The sequence below is a fragment of the Bacillus rossius genome, chromosome 5 (genome assembly GCF_032445375.1).
Source record: "Bacillus rossius redtenbacheri isolate Brsri chromosome 5, Brsri_v3, whole genome shotgun sequence".
NCBI classification, from domain to species: domain Eukaryota; kingdom Metazoa; phylum Arthropoda; class Insecta; order Phasmatodea; family Bacillidae; genus Bacillus; species Bacillus rossius.
Window position 1 is genome coordinate 75,177,011 of NC_086333.1, and position 23,520 is coordinate 75,200,530.

A 23,520-nucleotide genomic window follows, 5' to 3' on the forward strand; every position below is an offset into this window, starting at 1 on the left:
CCCATTCTGTATTTTACTTGAATGGGATCGTTTTCATCTTTTGCATATCTCAAAAAAAATATAATTAATTTGTTTTATATTTTGGTTTAATTAATATTTAATAAATTAAAAAAGAAAATAGCTGTGTTTGAGCATTCAAAAAATTAAAACAAACCAATAGAAGCCAATAAACTCACGATAGAAAATAAGTAAATGTCTACGATAAAGTACTATAAACTGTATATGTAGTTGAAGTACTTGAATATTGTGTGACATTCCTTTTAAATTAACACACTCATGAGTGAATTGAAAACTTGAAAGTGAGTTCCGATGTGTGTTGTTCACCTTGACGCACATCGGATGGTGTGGAAGGGGTTCCTTCGGCGGGCGACGGCAGAGTGTGGAGGTGTGTGCCGGGTGGTTGCAGACGTCTCGTTCATATCCGGCAGCGGCCCGCACCAAGGGCGCACCATCGTGGTGGGGAGCTCGGCCCCGGCCAGCCGGGCCATGGTCGCCCCGAGCAACCCCTCCAAGTACGTCATCGTGACCTCGCGGCCGCCCACCCCGAACCAGGTGAGCGCGCCCTCCGAGCACAGTGCTACCCCTGTTGATACAGAGTGTTTTCACAGTCCCTAGAAATTATATGTGAGTGATGGTGTAATTATTTTTTTTTTTTTAATACAAAAGTGTGGTTATTATGTAATACATTTTTTTTTTGTTCCAAAGGGAAAACAATTACATGTAGTATAGGTTTGTTAGTACAAATATCCCAGAATAAAGTAAAGAAACAGTGATCTTTCAACTAAAATAAAACTGATGCCATTACTTTGGTTCAGAATTTTTGTAGATAGTTTCTAAACCTTTGCTTGATTCTTCTCTCTCTGAAATCCTCTGAAAGTAGTACAGTACCAATAATTTATTTGAAAAAAGAAAAATGATAATAAAAAAAAACACACACACACACACTCTATTTAATGCTGTATAAAATTTGTATGTGTATATTAAATTTAAAAAAATCGTAAATTTATTTGAATTTGATTTAGAACTAATATACAAATTGGGGTTCAATTTTGCGGTTCAAGCAGTTGGTATTTTTCATTGTTTGTAGTGGTAGCCATGCTCTAAATAAAGTGAGTATTGGTTCTTATATAACTTTACAGTGCTGGTGATATATTTATTTACAATGAGTTAGATACGAGAACTTTATTAAAACATAGGATTAGGGATGGGTCGGTACCGGTTCTCGGTTCCCGGTTCCTACGGTTCTCAGCATTTTAACCGGCACCGAGAACCGCAGCTAAAATGTCGGTGCCGGTACCGGTACTGGTACCGGTACCGGCAGTACAGCAAAACCCTTTACGAAAATAGTCCTTCACTATAACTTAACTGCAGCATGAAATGGCTCAACTCACGTCCAAACCACATATGAATTATTTTTTTGGACTTCCGTGGAATAATATTCATCTCTAACTATAAAATAAATAACACGTGAAAATATTTAATGTTCTCGCCACATCTGTAAACAAAGTACGTTTTACAATCAAAACATAACAGTTGAAGGTGCCATAGATGTAGTTCATAGAGGTGTGCAACTCTATGACGTGCCTCAGCAGAGATGTGAGAACAGAAAGACGCCATGTTTGTTTCAATTTGTTTTTAAAAATAGGCAGTTAATTGAGTCGTTGACACGTAAGTAAGGGTGACTGGTGTATTGCAAATTCCACAGAATATTTGTTTAATATAATTAATGATTGATTAAAAATTTTCCGTAATAATTTTCGGCGTTATAAAACTTTATGCATTTTTTTGTGCAGTGCTTTGGAATGTAAGTTCACTGCATCTGCAGCCATCTAGTGTAATGGCTAGTAACTTTCTCATTTAGACAAATGGGATTTTTTTGAAGGGGGAAGTTACAAAATGCTTGTTGACACTTGTAAAGTATAATTATTCCGGCCAAATAGAACAAATTGTGTAAGAAATGGCATCAGAAGTGTGGCAGTAATTTACTGTTGACTGTGCAAACATACTGAATTCAATGTAGGCAATAAGTTTGATGGACAATTTAATATTCTAATTCTTTGAAAGTTCACCATCATTGTATTTATTTCCATTATTGTAACTTTTTTCTTTTTATTCCTATGTTTTAAAGTAGGGTTTAATTAATATAGTAAATTTTAGTTTTATTAAGGTTGGTGTGTTTACTGTAGCTTGAAAACTATACTAAACCTTTTAATTTGCTTTGATAGCCTCTTTAAAGACTGAATCATTATGCCAATGCATTTCTTTGTAAGCATACAATAAAAAACATTGAGGACAGAACAATACAAACAAATTATTATTTTCAGTGTTATAAACAGTAAATTGTTGAAGTTGTAAGTATGGACACATGCTTTTTAGTGCTTTTTTGTAGCCAAAACAGTAAATAGTTTATTACTTAAAACACCTCATAAATAATGTGTGAATAATATTTATTTAATTTTTTTAAGTCAGAACCGAGGAACCGAGAATCGAGAACCGATTTTTAAGAACCGGTACCGAACCGAGAACCGGGAAAAAACAGGAATTGACCCATCACTACATAGGATATTTAAGTTTTATATGTTCAGCTGGTACACGTAGCTAAGAATTGATGTTCAGAGTATATGGTAGTAGGAAAAGTGAAAAGGGTACTGGTGGAATTTTAGTTTATGACAGGCACTTTAACTTTTCAATAATATCTGCCAAAAATTAACAAGTGTAACATTAATCAGCAAAAATGCTAATTTGAACTAAGTATCTGCAAAATCTGCATCTGCCGATTCACATTGACACAGCTCTAGTGGGTAAATCTTTGAAAAAACACAGACAAAGGGCAGTCTCCACTTCCCTTCCTTCACTGCTTCGCTCTAGCCTCTAGCCCGCCCAGATGGAAAGATAACATCAGCAGGAAGTGTCTGAACGTAAACAGAGTTCTTGTTCGTATGTATGCGAGACACAGCATTGGCAAGTTTTGCTTCTGATAGAAAATATGTTAATGTTCAATTTGTTTACTCCTTAATATTATTGTGACTATGTGCGTGTAAATAACTGGTTTTAAAGGATGTAATATAAGTTGCACGCAAGAATGATTGTGTGGAAGATGAACCTGATATGTATATTCCCAAGCTACAGCAAACAGTCTCAAAGTATGCTGGTGAATTGGCAACAGTGAAGATAGAATTGGCAACAGTGAAGATAGAAAACACATGGTATCAGCAAAACTTGCTTAAAGGTTTGAAAACTCCAAGTGAGTTATGTTTTATTCTTCAAAAGAATGCTCCTACAACAGCTAGGATTAATAATAACTTTAAATGATCAGCACCTTCCAGTTAGTAATTTGGAACTGTCATGTTTGATACCTTAAAAATTATTTTAACGTTTGAAACAAAAAATACAGTTACATACATTTTTTACTAAACCAGTGTGTTTCTAACATTGAGATGTTCATTTTAAACATTTTTTTAATGCGTAGATGTCAGACTATGAAAGACCATAAAAGGTTATACGTATATAGCTTTGACATTGAACTTGGGAAGTTTAAGGATTCAGAATTTGACTTTGACCAAAAAAAGTACCCCTATCTGAAAATAAATCTTTCTAAGTGATAAATGTTTAAAAGTGAATTACCGCTCTCTACTCAAACATAAACGTTGAGTAGAAGGCCAGATCCGTTGATTCAGCCGCAGTAGAGGTGTTGTGGATCAGGCTAAGGGGGTTTGTTGTGCTGAGTGGGGCGATCGACGGTGTGTTCCAGGGCCTGAAGCCGGTGTTCATGACGCAGCCCCAGCCGGTCAAGATGGAGCAGGACGACGAGATAATCCTGGGGCAGTGACCCTGCCCGCCTGCCGACCTCCAGACACCCCTGCGATCGCAGTAACGTTAGCGGCCGGGACGCGAAGCACCATAGCTAGAGCGAACATTCACGAGAGTTTTGTAAAGCGAACTTCCAGATTCTCCTTCAAACAGAGTGTCTCCCGCGGCTGCCTTGGTTAGCAGAGTCGCAGGGTGTCTACAGATCACAAGGAAAAAGTAACGGCCGGTCACGAAAGTCGTGAAAACGTACCAAAATAAAAAAACAGTAAAGGTGTTGGAAGTCACAAAACTTAAATTTCCAGCAGCCTTTTGCTTATTTGTATTTGGCTTTATTGGCTATTTATTTCAGCTAATAGTTGCCCATTAAATGTAAATGGTTGGCGACGGTACACTTAAAATCACCACGTTTCTGCGAATAGTAGATCTATTTCGAATCATGTTCAGTTTTGCTGATTATATGCAAAAAAAAAAGAATAGTGCTAGGAAAATGCAGAGTTTCGATTGATTATTTGGCCAATATGTCATCTTACTGATCATCGTAATTGTCACTTGCAGACGCCAGTCTGCCTGGCTGGCCGGCAGACAGCAGACATAGCATAATGGCACAGTACAATATACTTCATTCACATACACTGCTGAGATATTTTAATTGAATAGTTTTTACTTACTCCTGATGTTGAATTATTTTAATATTTTTTTAAAAGCCAACACATGCTAGTAATTTAAGCACATGTTCAAGTACACATTTGTAAACTTAATTGAATATGAACATTTACCATAATTTGATGCATCAGCTAAAATTACTCTAAGCTGCTGACTTAAAATAATTATACTTTTTGTGTGAAAAATTAATTTTTTAAATATATTGGCTTCATGTTGTGTTGCATTTAATGTTGTGTGTATCAATAAGGCCAAACCATATAACAAAGTTAAAAATTTTAAATTATATTCCAATTTTATTTTGTGTTAATTTTATTTCTCTAATCACTTTCAACTACTTTATCTGTTTAAATATTGGTTTGCATGACTCAAGTTGTTTCCAAGAAAAATATATATATATATGAAAGAAGGAATCTGGCATGCTTCATCTTGGTGTTTTACTGTTTTTTGAAAGGATGATTGGTATCGGTTATCAGCATGATCGGAAAATTTCCTGAGCAGCCTAGCTCTAGTAAAAAAAAGGACAAAGTGATTTCAAAGAATATGTGACAAAATTTTATTTAAATGTCGTCAAAAAGTACTGAAATTGGTATACATACCAGGTTTTTAAGACACCCTGAGTTATATCTGTAAGCTCTGATTTGGGGTCATATGATATGACCCTTTAAAGGGGATAGAATGCAATCCATTGGCCAAGGTCATCAGTGCATTCGGTGTGTGTTTCACTTTCAGTAACAAGGGGGCCGTGGTTCGTCTCAAGATTCTGAAGTATCCTCATGCTTGGGATGTTTTATACCACTTTATTTTATACAAGAAGTTGCGTGGAGCCTGAGTTTTTGGGCAAGGCATGTGATGGGGAAGTGATGGGAGCGTAATTTTTTTTACATTAGATGTGGCAACATTTAGTGCATAATTGTTAGCTTAGAAGTGTGTATTTTTTTGTGTACATAACATGCTTCTTTTTTATGCAAGTCTTATTTATGTACAAAAACACACATGCTAACTAACATGTATTAAAGAATTGAATGGACCATTCATTCATTTAATTTTTAATTTTTTGCACTGTAGACTCCCGAAAAATGCCGCAGATAATCCAAAATCACAATTAATCTGCTAAGTTATTTAGTAATTAGGGATTTTTGGTTAAGATGTAATTTAATTTAATAACAAAAAAAGTTGTTATGGTTCAAAGTAATATGATGTCTTAGTTCCTTTCATATATTGTTAATACTGCTTTTTGCCAGTTAGAATGTTATGCTTTCCTGCCATTCATTTTGTAGATTGAAGGCCAACCACGATATAAACAAAGTGTGCAAATGAAAATTTTGTGTTCTAAAACGAAGTATGTTAAAACTGTAGACTGTAAAGAACAAATTGCATTTGAATCGTGATATAATTATATAAATGTGTGCTAAAAATGCAGAACCAGAAAATGTAAATGTATCTTTGCCATTAGGATTTTGATTCCCATTTAGTTGGGCCTACCTAAGGATATCAATGTTTGAGGTTGGCTTGAAAACACTAAACAAAGTAAAATTTTTGACTAGTGCACAGAGTGTAATCAAATATTTTATTAGTACAATGTAGGAAACTCAGGCCTTTCAACATGGAGAACTCTGGCGACACCCAACTGCAGCGATTCTAGTGACTTAGCCTGAAGAATGACTACAAAATTCAAATTCCCTTGTATTACAATGGGCAATCTCAGCATAGATTTTCTCTCATAGTTTAAAATCTTGCTTTCATAAATTAATGAATTTACACTTCATATGTTTTTATGAAAACAGTGTATTCACAAAGGAAACAAGTTTTTTTGTAATCTACAAAAATATATTGATTTAATGCTCATGAAAAATGACCTAACTTTGAACACGAGACAGATCATACAACTTTTAACAATGATACGTTCTTAACTTTAAACCTGAATTTTTTTAAATCGATTACATAATATGTCTTGCGTGGAAATGATTTGAGTAACACTAAGTGTAGGGGCATGCTGATTTCACGAAAAGATTTCGGGACTAGATGAAAGTCAAAACTCTGTAGCATCGTCTGTGTTTTGTGATTGGGTGAGTTTCTTCCAGGTAAATATTGATTGTAACAACACCAATCACAGTGATTCAGTGCGGAAGTAAACACGTCCTGAGTGGCTCGGTCAAATAAGTCAACGACTTCTCTCACAGATGGCCGCCAATCACAAGGAAGAAACCACATTTGCGGGTATACCTTGTTGCAGTCTAATAAGTGTTCAGATCTTTACGCGAAATCTGCATGCCCCTAACTAAGTGTTAACTTGGGTTGTAAGTTGATAGGTGATAGTCATATGTTTGTTCAAGAGAATGGTTCCTGAAGATTGAAGAGAACTGTTACAAAGGTAGGTGATACAGAATACATACATATGTGTAGTAATGAATGTAGAATTATGAGAAAAATTAAATTATTTAATGGCACGGTGTAGAGACAGATTGTGTCGTTTCAATTGTATTCACAAGGGAAGTGACTGTTTAAGTTTGCGATATTGAATGAATTTAAAGGTGGGAACACACAACAATTTTGGCATAATTTACAAGAGTATTATTCATAGAAGAAAGTAGATGATTATGGCAATAAAGCCAGGGAGGTGAATTTTTTCTTCTGGTTTTTAAAGCTTTTAGTGATTCAGTAGTAAGGTTTTGTGGGCATTTTGTTTGCTGGGGTAGGACAGAGGGATGTTGTGTGTGTTTAGTTCTTGATGTTATGTTAGATATTAATTTTTTTACATTAATTGAGTAATAAAATTTATTAGGTAAGGTAATTCTTACTTTCATAGGTGAAGTTGGTTTTGCACTCATTGAAGAGATGGAAACAAAGCGAAAGGTGCGAAGAGGGTATTTCAACTACATTAAAAAAAAATTTATAATTGAATTGTGATGTGGTAGTGATATTGATAAAGTAGACAACAAGGAGGTACTGAAGTGATTACAACCTGTACACATTTTGGATGGGAAAGATTTATATGCTTATTTAGCACAAAATATGTTTCTTGAAGAAATGGCATTAGGGTATTAGGTTTTTGGTATCGTGTTCTGTACTACGATAGAGCTGAAGTATGTATACTTTATGATACCCTAGAAGTGTAAATCATAGAACAAAACAATAAATAAATAATTAAAATTTAGTATCACAAAATATACTAAACTGGATTGGATTGTACATAGTATAGATTATAGAATATACCATGGATATTATATTAATAATATTGTTCTATACTAGAATAGATAGGGCTGTAGTATATAGTACATTACCCAAAAGTTAGTATCGTAAAGAAACATGTTTGTGCAAAACATGTGTGAGCGTTTACTGCCCAAAACCCCCATATTCCTGTGCTTGTCCCATGAGAATGTAGGGGTAGTTATGACATCAGCACCATTATGTTGATGACGACATCAATATTATGGTATCGCATTGTAAACTACTTCCAAATATGTATATTTAAATATGCCTTGGATATAAAATCATTTTATATAACAGCAAATTGTTATCCAAAAAAGTAGCAAGTGTGTACAGCGAATGAACATGTACTTTCACTATCTTTCACATTTGCTCCTTCACTTGGCTGTTGGTTGTGCGAATATCAGAAATATTCTAGAATATACTGTATATACTATTTAAATTCAAATTGTAAAGGGGTGGGGATTTTCTTTCAGCATTTTTTATGACAGTTTTAAAGTTGTACCTATTTTAACATATGCATTAATTTGTGCAATGGCAATAACTATTTCATGTTAATAGTCCAGTCATTTTAGGTTTTATCTGCGGAAAAATTCCTAGTGAGCTGAATTTTTGTATACACCTTTATTACGGCGTTGTAATGAAGATGTGAAAAATCGACATTGATATTGTGCCCGCTAAAATAGTTATAAAGGTCAAAAGGTCACGAAAATCAGTTTTTCGCAAATATATCGCGACCTATTGCTCGGTGGTCAATAGAGTAAAAATTGTTTGTCGTGAAATTATCTACAAAAAATGCCTCTTGTATTTTTCTGTAAAAATTAACCGTTTTCGGAGTAGAGCGATATATATATACATATATACACACATATATATGTGTGTGTGTGTGTGTGTATATATATATATATAGTAGTTGCAAACTTTTGGGATGATTCAGTAGTACAATTTGGTTGCGTTAACTGTAGTTGTACTTCCGGTAACAAGAATACCTGGTTAAGGACACAGTAGGGACCCTGCCTGTTTCAGGTGCACATACAGTGTGCTGAGCTTTAGAAGAAAAAAAACCACACAAGCTAATCAGAGTGATTTATGTTTATGATGCTGGGGGTAAATGATAATTTGGTTTTTGTGTTTATTTCTTTAGGAAAATGAAAAGGTCTAAAAGTGTGTGTTTTCAAAAGACTATTTAGGTATGAAACACCAGGGAAAAAGATTCTTGAAAACACTCAAGGTCTTTGCATTACACCTTTTAGTTTCATTTCTCAGACACATAATGTTATGCTTACCACTCAGATCTCATAGTTGTGTTATGCACGACAAGAAGACTGCATGCAGGTTCAGATCCCTGCGCTTGGAGGTGATACCGTGCTGGAAGCACCAGCGAGCGTCTCACCATCATCACGCCTCACCAACACAAATACACCCCTGACTAGTTGGGCACCTCAATGTTTGGGAGCAGAAGTTGCAAAAGATACAATCCATGTGAACAAAGCGAATATAGGGAATTTTTATTTGTATTTCATTACCACAGTTTTCTTAAATGGTAAAATTATATTTCCACTTGTAATGTGAATGCATGTTTTGAAAAATATTTATATGTAAATAAATGAATGAACCATATTAGTGTAGTTTTTTAATCATTTCTAGTTGTGTGTGCATGCTAAATGTTATAAATCTAATTGAAATACATAAGTTTTGTGGAAGTGATTTTTCTTTAATACCACATAGAGTTAATTTGGAATAATATTGCCATCACCCACGGTCTGGTGTTCGAAACCCAGAGTGAGCTTGGCTGAATGCTGGTGGAATTAAGATTATGGTTGTCCAGAAGAGCGCCAGGGTAGCTCGTGGATCTAACCAAATAACTGTTGCGTGGCTCGTAGCCCCAGCAGCGTCCACTAGGCTTATGGGCCACAAATTACTATTGATTAAAAAGAACTAGCTGTTTCACCCATGCATAATCCCTAGCCAGCATACTACACTCATACTAGTTATATTAAATGAAAAGTGATGAAGCATTGTAAGCATTTTTGGAATAAGTTGTTTGATAACACATTCCAGATTACACGAATGTGGCTTGCACTGAAGAATTACACTGTCACACTGTGACACGCTGCATGTTACATTTGGTCATGAACTGTAGTTACTTGGTCCTAGCCGCAGTCTTTCTAGGATGAGGTCATGATTAGAGGCTGCCAATCCTGTAATTTGAAAAAGTTTAACTGTGAATCGGACTCAGTAGTTAAGAAGTCCGCCATTTGATTTAGTTACTCACCCAGCCTCAAAGAGAGTAATTTGCATATTTTCAAACCATACAAATATAAGTCAATAGAAACCCCTTCCCCATTCCAGCTTTGAAATCACTTATTACATATGGTGTTAGTACAACACGAGCCTAAGTTTTAGAGTTTCAGAAAGAAAGAAAAACTACTGTTTGCACAATTTATTTCATTGGGTGTAAGTTGTTTTAATATTCAATTTGAATCGTGTTGCAATGGGTGTGTTTGCGTGTAAAAAAGTACATTCACGAATACTTTTTTTTTTTAAATATATCCTGATGATAGTTCAAGCAAACATTGTGGTTGTAGGCACAATAACTAAAGCCCCTTAAAAAATTTAGTATTGTGAAGTCAAATAATATTATCAATATATAGATATTCTGTTTTCGAAAATTACGATCAGAAAGAGGATCCTAGTTTAGCTTAGTAAATTTGTTTAATATATTTAGATATTAAATAAAGGTTTGGTATGTATGCTACATTTACAGTGTGAGTAACTTCTGTGTGGTTTTCAAGCAACGGAACATGACCGTAAAAAAAAGGGCTGCTTTTTCGTTAGTGTTTTGGAAAATGTAAATATTTACGTGTGTGGTATGACGTGTACTTTGCGTGATATATTATTCAATACTGGAACCGTGTACATTTATTTTATTAATACAAAACTGTATCTTTCATATGCAGTTTTTGATTTTAAGGTGAAATGGAATCTCTCTATCACCACACAAATAATTTAATACAAGAAACCCAGCAGTGTTTTCAAAGGCTTGAGAATGCTTACGGCAAAGAAACAGAACCTATTGAAAAGGAAATACAAGCCAGAATTGATACTATTACGAGGTTTGTAATAATACAATGTTTTTAATTCATTTTTATACGTTACATTATGTCTTCGAGTACCTCTAGTGAGCTTTTAAATAGCGGCTTGTGGAAAATAAAGGTGAATAATAATTGAAATTAAGTTAGGTTAGGTCGTTAGTTACATATTATTAATTATCAATTAATGTAATAAGTATTTCAACTGTTCCGCAATTTTTTTTAAATTCCAACACAAATTTAATTAATTTTTAACATGGTTTCTATTCATTCCGTAAAGGTGCAGTGCATTTTAACAAGTAATTCCCCTTAACCATTTTAATAGAGTTTAGATTAGGTTAAAAATTATGTTTTCGGGTTAAGGTTTGGTGAAATGTTATTGTATACATGACCTGTAATGTGAATATTTTGGTGTAAATTTGTGTTGTGCTCTATTAATATAGCAGAGACTGTTTTCCACGACAGGTATCCCAGATCCTGTTTATAGCCTCTAAGGGACCTTCCTATTAAGGGGTGTATTTGTGTTAGTGAGGTGGGTTGATAAGTGAAACTTTCGCAGGTGCTTCCAGCGCAGTATCGCCTCTAAGCCCAAGGCTCTGAACTGGTGTGCAATCTCCTCCTCGTGCTTGAGGCAACTATGATATTTCAGTAGCAACCATAACATTTTATGGCAGGGAAATGAAGATTTATAATGCAAGTCCCTTGACCACTTTCAAGAATCTCAAGACCTGGAGTTTCATGCCTAAAAATTATTATGAAAACTCATGTTTTGGGACCTTTTTACTAACCTAAAAATACAGTTTAAAAACTAATTACAAATGCAGAACTACTCATTTGCCCTCAGCGTATTATTTGACGATTTTCATAAACAGACACGACTCGGACATCGTGAGCAGTTTTAAAATCGGCAAATATGTAGAGTCGCGGTATATGCGAAAAAAAATGCTAAAAATCCGAAAATACTTTTATTATATGCTCTTTCATTTCCTCTTTTCAAATCAAATGGCGGAGATAAGAAATTCCAAATACTTTAGGAGATATCGAATTTAATTTTCATCACAATACCTGCGTATTCATGCTGCGATTACCATTGTTTCTTGTTTACGAGTATCTATTATGTTTCTTATTGGACAATTTTGTCATGTGATAGTTCCGTGATTGGCCAGTATTCAAATGAACCAATACGTGATTATTTATTTATTTATTAATGTTCCGTCGGAGGTATCGCGACGTAGGTGAACGACTGCATCATTTCCTTCTAATGGCAAAGGAAATGTACCCGCCTCCAACTTAGGTGGGCTTTTAACATTTATAATTTTAAAGTCTTATTTTTTATTTGGATATTGTTGTGCATGTAATAAGTAACAAAAAAATTTTACGTGAGTTGTTAATGTTCATCATTTGTCCGGGTTTGTTATGTCAGGTCAGTTACATTATAAATACTTTAAAACTAAAGAACCATTGAAATAAAATCATATTATTTTTAATGTACGCTTAGTTTGAAAGTATTCATAATGTAACTGACCTGACCTAATCGACCTTTTTAGTTCCTACTGTTCATCCTTTGTCCTGGTTTGTTTGGTCAGGTCAGTTACATTATTATAATTATTTTAAAACTAAACAGCCATTAAAATTAATTCACATTATTTTTTATGTCTGCTTAGTTTGAAAGTATTAATAATGTAACTGACATGACCTAATCGACCATTTTATTTATTACGCATTCACGAACACACGGCAAAATAACAAAAATGGCGTCGTTCGAATGGTTGTACAGGTGTTGTATTGCTAAATTAAAAAATTCGATATCTCCTCAAGTATTTGGAATTTCTTATCTCCGCCGGTTTTAATGAAAAGAGGAAGTGAAAGAGCATATAATAAAAGTAATTTCAGATTTTTAGAATTTTTTTTTTCGCAAATACTGCTACTCATCATGTTCAAAATTAAAAAATTCGATATCTCCTAAAGTATTTGGAATTTCTTATCTCCGCCAGTTGATTTGAAAAGAGGAAGTGAAAGAGCATAGAATAAAAGTATTTTCGGATTTTTAGCATTTTTTTTCGCATATACCGCTACTCTACATATTTACCTTAAAATCTTCTGAAGCTCTGTACACCATATGTATGGCCAGGTAGGTAGGACCCTTAAGTCATATCAACCATTCCAAATAAATTAAAAGGATTGTTAACTGGTGGAATGGTGAAGAACGGGCTGAATAAGAAAATAAATTGATTGAGGGTGGTTTGAACCAGTGATTAATTCACATTGTAATTTGGTAAAAAATTGTTGATGTCATAAGAAGTATCAATTATATTTGTGGAAATTTTGAGACGTCTAAAAGACTTATGCTTATGAACATATTTGGTAAGTGCTAGAACATACAATTCTGACATTGAGAATATTCACTTTTGGAAATTTAGATTACCTAGTGTGATTTCATCTTTGTTTTTGATGAATAATTTTTAATTTGATATTTGCTACACAATGTTCAAACATAGTGTATGTTCGCCAATTAAGTGTAGGATAAGTCAAGGTGCTAACCGGTTTCGTTTGTGTCTCATAATCCACCTCTGAATGATTGTGTGTTTGTTTCTTAAGTGCACTAAGATGTGTTTAACTGAGGTTAAGGGAGAAACTTTATGTGATTCAGAGATCTTACTTACTTTGTCTGACTCAAAGGCCAATTCTTAAGACTGTGGGAAGAGTTTTGAAACAACCTTTGGGCCACAATTTATTGAGGTACTTTGATCCTACAAATGTGAATTGTAATTCATTATTTAATTGGTTACCATAACGTTTGTGAAATGTGTGACTTCCATAGGAACGGAATTAATGGTATTTAAGTTGAAACACCGACCCTCAGTGTTTTGTTGGATTACTAAGGCCTTTAATGATGCACTGCTGTGACAGTGGGTAGACAAATGGTCGAGGGACTGTAAGGTCGAAGGTCTATCCAACCATTAACCACCCCCCCCCCCTCCTAGTTGCAAAATAGTTAACCAGTGTGTTGAACGCGCTCTAAGAGAAAGAAGAGTGGGGGGACTGTGCTAACCGGGAGAGAGAGAGAGAGAGAGAGAGAGAGAGAGAGAGAGAAGCGCGAGGTACTACTGCTTACTGTCTCTCACAGCGCGCCAAGAGTATAAGGGGGCAAGCAGCAGTAAGCGAGCGTGTGTGTGTGTGTGTGTGTGTGTGTGTGTGTGCTCATCATTGGTTAACTATTTTAATTAATTACTAATTACCTTTGGGTCAGATCAAAAATCAGCAAAGACTTCCTGTCTCAGAAATTTATTCTCTATCTGATCCAAAAAAAAAAAGTGCGGTCTTTCACGGGCACCTATATATGTATACTAGCTGCAGTACCCAGCATTGCCCGGGCTGAACACAGGGTGAAGGGGAACTGTTTAGAGATCAGATGTAGTTAGTAATTGTCTTCTTAATTTGAATGTCAAGTGTGCAAAATAATTTATATCACTTTCAGATCCCGACAGACGCTGTTCTGCCAGTTTATAGTTATTTACCTGGTCTGTATGTAATCTGGACTCTATAAAGCAATATAGAAAAAATAACTGAAAAATAAGGGATTACTAATATTGAAAAGATTCCATTATCTAGCTAATGCTCGGAATGCATTGCAATGCCTCATTCAGTTTTGTTTTGTAATATGTTTGAAGTAGTTACACATATACAAATAATCTATCCATGTCTCTAAATATATATTTATCTCTATCTACATCTATAGTCCTATATATCTATGTATCTCTCTATCTGTATTTATCTCTTTATATCTACATATATACCTCACACTATCTCTATGTATTCTATATGAGGGTACTGATTGCTTCGTTTTTAATATCACACGGGTGTTTTTTACTTGTATGGGAAAATTAAGAATGATAAGGCATCTAGTGCGTGGCAACAATGTTAATAGGCAATAGGGAAAAAAAAACTTGTTGCGCCTGCGGCACAGAGGAGATAAGAAGTTAGTTCTTTAGTAAAAACAGAGATTTTTTTTTTCAAGACTTTTGCACGAGAAGTTATTCCTGATATTTACTATATAATTTGAATTTATTGCAACAGGTTGACTACCTACTGTCCTAGAACTAGGCCTAATACTTTTCATGCTTTACTCACTTAGGTACGTACCAAAAGAAAGGAATTATAGTGTGCACGTCATTTGTGTTTTTTTTTATATTTTAATATTTCTGGAGGATCAAATGCAACAAATTTGATATAGGTCTTCCCACTATTTTTTTTCTTGTATGCAGATATGGTCATGGATTTTGTGCTGTATAACCTCTGATTTCACGCAAATAAAATATTTTGTAAGTTGCCTATGCAAACACGCCGTCACACACGGACAAATAGGCTCGTCACTTAATTAAACACGCTCTAACACAACAAAAAATCACCGTCTCATAATACTTAACCACTAGCCAATCTACGCATGAATCGTAACTGAATGCATTCGTTATGTATGGTCCACGCATTAAACTTTAATGGCAAATTGAATATAATTGTGTGTCGAGTAGAAATTTTACGGAATAATGATCCATACTTCAGGAAAACGTAGCAACCAACGAGCATTACTGTAGCAACCAACATGTGTTTATGAGCAGCGCACACGCCACAAACATGGCGGCCAACTTTTCGACTGTCTGCTGTCGAGTTCGCCAAGATCAAAGAAACCGCGCCTCTATTTCGTCTCTGGTTCACTTATATACTCTGTGCCTGCGGCGTTGTCAACATACACTTCGTACATGTACTGCATGTTGTATCTAACTCCCTCCAACACATTTGATTCTAAATTTGACTTTTAGTAAGGATCCCTAATGTTATTGATAATATAATATAGCCTATAGCCTTCCTCGATAAATGTACTATCCAACACTGAAAGAATTTTTCAAATCCGGTCCAGTGGTTCCTGAGATTAGCGCGTTCAAACAAACAACCAAACTAACAAACTCTTCAGCTTTATAATATTAGCATAGATATGTGTGTGTGTGTGTGTGTGTGTATGTAAACTGTGCGACGTGACTGTGCTTGCAGCAACTGCGAGCGCCTGGACATCCTGGTGCACAAGGAGCCCGTGAGCCGACGAGCCACCAGCAAGATGCGGGTGGACCAGCTCAAGTACGACAACATCCACCTGCAGGTAGCGAACGGGAGGTGTGGCTCCGGCCCGCCTCAAACCCGAAACCATGCGAGGGAAGCCGGGATTCTTGTTACAGCTTGAAACATGCGCTGTGATGGTTCTTGAAACTTTGGGCACATTTGAGTTACCTCCTCTACAAAAATAATTAAGACAACTCATAATGGTTTTTATTTTCCTTTATGCATGATTTTTTTATCACGTACAGCGATAACATGATTTTGCTGCTTGATTTAAAATGGTGATTAAGTAAAATTAAAAATTAATGTCAATAGCTGTTCTTTATGAATTAGATAACGCACATTGCAGGCTGATTTTTTTTTTTTTTTTTTTCAAATCACTTGATAGTTTTTTTTGGTTCAAATATACAAATTATGGGTAAATTATTTTCGGAAGTACAATAATTAAAAGGTTTAATAAATCCATTATTAGTACCTTACGTATTCCTAAATCCCTTGAACACACATCACATAATTTTTTTTATCTTCCGTCAGGGTTTTCTAAAAAAAAATGATTATTTCCAAAAACCTTGTTCCTGAGCACGCTGATAACGTAATAACTGATGTAGTCTCTTATTGTTTTCAGCAGGGCTCAAGTCTATTGGGGATAACTGAAAGGCTTCACTTGACAAGGCTCGGCTCAGTTGGACTCTCTGCAAATGAATTACGAGCCTCTGCCACCTCTAGTCATCTCTGACCATCCCTCTTATGTCGACAAGACATGACAGGGTGTTTACGTCCTGGGATGTCATGCAACCATTCTGCCGTCAAGCAGTCTCTGAAGGCATTTTTTTCCTTCAGATGATGTTTTAGTGCATAGTCATACAGTAAATGACTAAAGTTTAGGACCATTATGAAATTCATAAAAAAAAAAACTTCCATCCTTAAACATTTGGTGTGATCTTTGACAATATATTTTTTCCTCAGTTTTTTTTATGAAATCATGTCCTCATAAAATAAATCATTAAACTCTGTTTATCAGTTTAAAAGTTATAGAATTTTACAGGTTATAGAAAAGTAGAAATTTTGTGCATTTTGTTATGTGAAAGAAACATATAGACACGATAAATTTTCTGGTAGGAAAAAGTTTTGTATGAATTTCGTAATGGTTCTAAAACTTTTGCTGGGTACTGTACACGCTATAAAATTACATATGAAAGTTCTGTTTTAATTTATGTTTTGGACGTGACAACGTCTAATAAATCGATGAACGCCGGCTGCACGCACGAAAAAGTGTCCCGTTATGCACATTGTTCCGTTACGCTGTGTCCCGTTATGCTCACTGTTCCGTTACGCTCATTGTACGCTTGCGCCGCATCTATCTCTCTTCCACATTCTGGGAAATATGAAATTTTGGTGAGGGAAAGAAAAGTAGTCGTTAGGACACCTCGTTGCTTTATTGATTGGTTGGTTCCTTGTGCCCGCTACTGGTACGTCCACCGGTGTGTGGTGTCGGCAGGCGGCGCTGCGCAACTTCCTGGGCCGGGAGCACGTGCGGCGACAACAGGAGGCGGAGCGCGAGGAGTTGCTGTCGCGCGACTTTGCGCGGGACAGCGACACCAGCATCCTCATAGACCACAGCTTGCAGCACCACACCAGCCTGCAGGTACCGCGACCACCACCGGGCCGTGTAGTTTTAACGTGAATACCACTGAATAGACAGTAAAACAGTATTTAAATCCAGTTCTAATAATTAGAGTCCCGGAAATTTCGCGGATTCCTCTGGCCTCAGGATAGAATTAAAAGTTATAGGTGTGCTCGACCCATGTTTTACTCACCCATTGGTTGATATTTTAGCGAGAACATTTTTATCCTTGTTATTTGGCACTACCTGATTCGCCCACTTCTCTCCTAGCTGGACATCGTTGGCTCACGGTCGTAGAGGGGGCGTGTCCAGATAACTGCAGTCCAATCATGAACACAGTGCGACAGTGTGGAGGTTTGCATTCTAGCTTGCGACTAAATGAATGCGCGAAAATTCCGTGGCTCTAGTAAAAATCTGCTCCAAAGAAGGGGAAAAAAATTTTGATGAGCACCTACCATTACGGATCTTCTGTGATTATTACTGATTTTTTTTTGGTCGAGTTACGGAATCACGGTATGCTATTTGTTTATTACTGAAGCAGAAAATCTGAATGACACGTCTATAATATAAATCCTGAAATTCATTTTAGCTTTTGAAATATCAAGTCAGTTAGCCAACTCTTTTCTTTTTTCTAGTTATTTAAAGGCTGCATTAGCTCGTTGCTGTGTAGAATTGAGGGTTAAAGAATTATATAAAGTCTAGTTTTTGGGAATAAACTTTATACCGCATACATTTTATGCGTGTTTTATTGTGCGCATGTGTGTTGTTACTGATGGATGTACCTGGATATTAGCAGCAATGGCATTGGTCTTCTTTAAAAAAATTTCATCTTTGAAAAATTCATAGCTGAAATGAAGACAGACAGTAACTACAAATGCTGAGAGAACTTAAAGCGTCGGCAGCGCAGTGATGCCATCTGGCGGTCTAGATCAACAACCGGAATCCCCCCGAAAAAAATCTGAACGCGAGCGGCTAGTTTGATAACTAGAGACAGGATATAGTGTTTTTATTTTTACTCCAAATTAATTTTTAAAATATAGATTTTGCCTGTTATTGTTTTTATTTTATAAAAGCCAATTTGTAACGCTTACTCCACTAAAATAGTGGTAAAATTTATATGCTGCATTTTTATGATAAAATAATTTGGTGTTAAGTTGGTCTAAAACAGATACATTCAGAACAATAATTAAAAATAAATCAGTGAGCATTTGTGGTTTGAAAGTGATTCAGGGTTGCAAAATAAAACAAATTTAATTTTTCTGATCAATGCATTTCGGTACAATATTTTTCTGGAATTACTGACAGTCCTTGATTTTCAAAAAAAAAAAATTATGAGATTACATTTTTTATGATTTGAATTAAGTTTTGTTGAAAAGCTACTGAATTCCACGATTGAACTTGCATTTTGGTGTTACGTATGTGTTGTATTGACACACTTTGCGGTGTTGTTTCGGTTTTATCGCAATTAGCCATATAATCTTTGTCCCTTCGCATTACAGAATGCAGGATGAAAGATCTTTCGCTGTAGAATGAAGGCACTGATCATGTACAAAAGCAATTTCAGAGTTCTAGCGCGTACATAAAGGTTAAATTTACAATAAAATCTTTAAGTACTTAGCCGGTATACTGTAGTAGTGAATATCAATTAAATTATAGTTTAGTGCACACATTTTCTTTTTTTATTTATTATTTATAAGTAGAAAATGTTAGTTTTCTGGGAAAGTATTTTTGGGAAAATTTTCCAAATCGTTATATACTTTCACAGAAACAAAGTTTTATCAAAAATTTTTTACACAAACATGACCAAGTAAAACATGCCTACATTGCATTTTCTTTACAACATAAAGTCTCAATCACCATTTGACAGTTGGGCAGGGCCCATGCTACCCGTCTACCAACTGACTGCAACAAAACTTTGCTTATTCAAACAGTACCTACCAATCTGCAGAATATAAATTGTGTAAGGTATATCAACCTATCTTTAATTATGTAAATTTATGTTGAAAATGGGGGGGGAAAAAATTCAGAAAAATATGTGGTTATATTTTTGTAGAAAATTTTCCTACTCACATCTCTGTTCATAATGTTATATCCTATTAAGATGGTAAATGTTAAATGTAGTTACACCAGCCCCTCGAAGTAACGCTCTAATTTGTTCCAGGAAAATAGAGCGCTAATCAAAACAGCACTAATCAAATACGTTTTTGCCATAAGAGTGCATGTTATTCATAATAATTGGTTCTCCAGCCACTGAAATCCGTTTGTTTACTATTCTTTATATGACATTTATTTTGTTTAAATGTACGTATTTACATACTGTTAACACATCTAAATACAATTTAAGAAAAATATAAATATATAAATTGCATTTAGTTCAAATAACCTAAAATAATATGTATATTGAAATCTATTAAAAAAAAAAAAAGTAACTTCGTGTTTGCACGACTAGGAGTCAGCGCAGGCTGTCATGCAAGATGTGAACTAGCCTCGAAAGCTTCCGGCATTTCCCACTAGAGCTGCTACCGAGTTGCAAGACGGCGTAGTATGTATAAATATTAGCTAAACACACACGTAGGCGTCGGAAAATGTATTTACGAAATATTATTTACTGTGCAATTTTAATTGGGCTTTAAAAATATGCGATGGAAGCGAATAAATATTACATTAAAAAGATAATATCTTTTTTTTGATTCGTCATAATGTTCATGTTACACAAGTGCCATCTTATTTTTAATTTGTCACATTTTGTTTTGTTACATTGTGCGCGTGTGAAAATAAAATAAATTACATATGTGGACGAGAAAGAGCTCTACTTCGGGGGGAGCTGAATTGTTGCCCGTTGGATGCGCAGCCCTTCAGGATTTTTCTGGCAATGGTTTATTTGTACAGAGACTGGAAGGGCAGCCCGTCCAATTTATGAAAACACATTTCTTTAAGTGTTTAAATAATTCTGAAAACTTGCCCCTTGGAAGGGCAGCCCATCAGGATTTTTCGTACAGTAGTGTTTTTGAAAGGTTGTCTGGATTGTTGCCCCTTGGATGGGCAGCCCTTCAGGATTTTTCTGACAGTGGTTAGGTTAGATTAGGTTAGATTAGGTTAGTTTAGGTTAGGTCACTTTACAAACTAACCACTGTCAGAAAAATCCTGAAGGGCTACCCTTCCAATTGGCAACAATTCAGTCGCCCCCTACTTGGAATATATAACCGCGCTACTTCAAATCACGCCCTAGTTAATTGGCGTCGTTACTTCAGAACAGCGCCGACCGAACAGCGTTACTTCGAGGGGCTGGTGTATTGCGAAACACGCTTGTTTGTTGGAACCGGTCCTTGCCTGGACAGCGACTGTGAAGTAAAGTATGAACGGTGTGCTGGCCCGTGGCAGAACGCGAGCCGCGGCGTGGACGACGCGCTGCTGTCGGGCTCGGGCGTGCTGGACAGCCTGCGCCAGCAGCGCGGAGTGCTCAAGGGAGCCCACCGCCGCCTCTTCGACGTGGCCAACACGCTCGGCCTGTCCAACTCCACCATGCGCCTCGTGGAGCGGCGCGCCCGCCAGGACAAGTTCGTGCTCCTGGGCGGTGTGGCCGTCACCCTGGCGGTGATGACCCTGGTGGTGGTGTACCTGACGTAGCGGCCCGCGCACGGCCGTGCAGAGTGTTGGACGGGGACAAGCTTGCATGGTGCTGTTGTGTTCATCTTCGTGCGTCGTCTTTATCCATGGAGATGGCGTGTTATTTAACGATTATGAAAATTGATATGTACATCTCGATACTTAACTCCAACAAAATGTCACTTCTTTTACTGATACATGATGCATTTTTACAGTATGACACGTCTGGAACAAATTTTTATGCATTCAAAAACTGTGTTCAATATCAGTGGCGTAGCCAGGATTTGTGTTAAGAAGTAGGCCCCCCCCCCCCCCCCCTTATTAAAGCGGGGGTCCAGGGGTCCTCCCCCGGTAAAATTTGGATTTTAAGGTGTAAAATAGTGCTATTTTAGCAGTTTTCAGTACTTAAATTTAAATATTGTAATGGTAAAAATTTTATTAATTTTATTATGAAATTTGTTTGAGTGATGAATAAGAAATTAATTAAAGATTTGGTGCTAAGGGGGGGGGGGGGGGTGTTTGAACCCTTAATCCCCCCCCCCTCCTGGCTACGCCCCTTTTCAATATATGCATATATGTAAAAAGTGTTATAAGAGATGCACGCTCAAACTAAATTAAATTGATTTTTTTGCATTTAAAATAGCTCCTTTTTTTTTTTTTTTTTTTCATTTGTAAAAACACTTTTTTGCTGGATAAATTACTTTCATTGAATTTACCATAGTGAAAGAGTACATTTTTGTAATCTGTTCTATGTTTTGTCAAATTGCTGGTTGGTTTCATGATTTCAGTTGCATTTCGGTGATAAATGGTGTATTTAACTTGCATTTTACTATTATGTGGTTTTCATTTTGGTGTTATCGCAATTCACCATATAATCTTGTCCCTGTTAATGAAACTGAAGTCTGGTTACGAAAGTCTTGAAAAAAAGTCCCAAAATTAACAGTCGCAGTGCTGAAACATTAGGTACTTTACCAGAAGCCTTTTGGTACTTCCATTTTGTGTTTTGACTTCTCACTTCAATTTACAGTCAAACCATGTTAAATATAAATAGTCAAGAGAATATCCACTTAAATCATGTGAGGATTATATCTGAATACGTTTTAGCTTTGAGACAAAAATCTTCACGTTTCTTTGCAAATAGTATTTGTATTATATTGAATTGAATTTGTATTGTATTGAATTTTGCTTGTTATTTATTAATATGTAATCACCCTGTGGTATAAAAAGTCGTTAGAAAATGTTATTAAAAGATCCTGGAATCGGTTCAGATATTTGTAGACACCCTGTTGTAACTGCAAAGAAAACTCAATTGATTCATAAAAATTTACTCAGTCAAATTTGGCAGCCAAGCAGTGACTTTAAATTTTAAGAAAACTAATTAGATTCATTACTGGTTGATTTGTTTAATTTTTAACATATATAATTTTTCCAAAATTTTTGTATGTTGGTTAACATTAGGTTAGTTTGCTAATTTGCTACACACTATATACTGAATATGGCAATTTTGTGTATGAGTGTAGCTATATATAACTATAAAAACTATTAAAAAAAAGGTTTTTCACCACTTATTTTTTGTTGAAGTTAATTTAATTTGTGGCACATCATTAAGACTAAATGGGAAGTTTGGTTAGCACTTTTATTTATTTATCTGTTTAAATATCATTTTTGGGACTTATGAAGGACAAGGCTTAGGTATTTAGCAACACATTATTGTGTAATATGCATGCATGTATTATGACTTCATTGACCAAAGTGTAAAGCTGTTATCTGTGTATCCTAAGACGTTAAAAGACTTGAAATGTTATATCCAAGATGTTTCTGTTATATTGTGTATTTCTTTGTTGTTGTTTCTTAGTTTTTAGCTGACAAGGAGCTTAAAATAAAATTTGATATTTTTTCTGGTTAATTTTATTGAAAGAATTTTTCTTGAATTTTCTTGATTTCATCACAGTGTGCATACAAATATGAACACAACTTTTGATTAGGATATTTATCAACCGGCTAGGCTACAAACATTTGTACAACTTAATGACCATAGTTATTTTACTTATTTTACATGTCTTATGAGACTTTATAAGAATCCTATAAAATTTAAAAAAAAGCACACACATATATGCCTGATAATCTAAATTTGTAAGCTGGTTTTTAATTTGTAATAAGCAAAGCTTCAGAAAACACATTTTAAAAATTTCAAAGATAGCTGAATGCATCTGTTTAAAAAAAATTTTTTAAGTGAAACTTCTCTGCTGATGGGGGCTACAATTTTCGAGCATTACGAAAATTCTGATTGCATGAGGGGAATAGTTACGTACATGGTGGGGGAACTGGGAGATGAGAGTAGGGCAGAGGTATAAATGGCATAGCATAATTGCACACTTGCATACTTGCACAAGAGCATAATTTAGGGCT

General features: G+C 35.5%; 2 protein-coding genes across 2 annotated transcripts in view; both read left to right on the plus strand.

Moving 5' to 3' along the window:
- Nucleotides 1-5,507, plus strand: part of LOC134532011 (transcription initiation factor TFIID subunit 6) — a 28,431-nt gene extending 22,924 nt beyond the window's left edge. The window contains exons 10-11 of the mRNA XM_063368135.1: nt 407-552; nt 3,752-5,507. Of these exons, the coding sequence (XP_063224205.1) occupies nt 407-552; nt 3,752-3,829 (224 nt within the window). The 3' untranslated portion in view covers nt 3,830-5,507. The remainder of the gene's footprint in view (nt 1-406; nt 553-3,751) is intronic.
- A 5,000-nt stretch (nt 5,508-10,507) lies between these two features.
- LOC134532012 (Golgi SNAP receptor complex member 2) lies at nt 10,508-23,028 on the plus strand. The gene is made up of 4 exons (XM_063368137.1): nt 10,508-10,796; nt 15,819-15,924; nt 17,380-17,526; nt 20,887-23,028. The coding sequence occupies exons 1-4, from the start codon at nt 10,660-10,662 to the stop codon at nt 21,130-21,132; spliced, it is 636 nt and encodes a 211-aa protein (XP_063224207.1). The 5' UTR covers nt 10,508-10,659; the 3' UTR covers nt 21,133-23,028.
- Nucleotides 23,029-23,520: the final 492 nt, after the last annotated feature.

Excerpts from the sequence above, each read along its gene's own strand:
- LOC134532012 (XM_063368137.1), top strand. The coding sequence starts at position 10,660 with ATGGAATCTCTCTATCACCACACAAATAATTTAATACAAGAAACCCAG. Across the intron at positions 15,925-17,379 it reads ACGACAACATCCACCTGCAG|GCGGCGCTGCGCAACTTCCT; the intron begins GTAGCGAACGGG and ends TGGTGTCGGCAG. Across the intron at positions 17,527-20,886 it reads AGCACCACACCAGCCTGCAG|AACGCGAGCCGCGGCGTGGA; the intron begins GTACCGCGACCA and ends GGCCCGTGGCAG.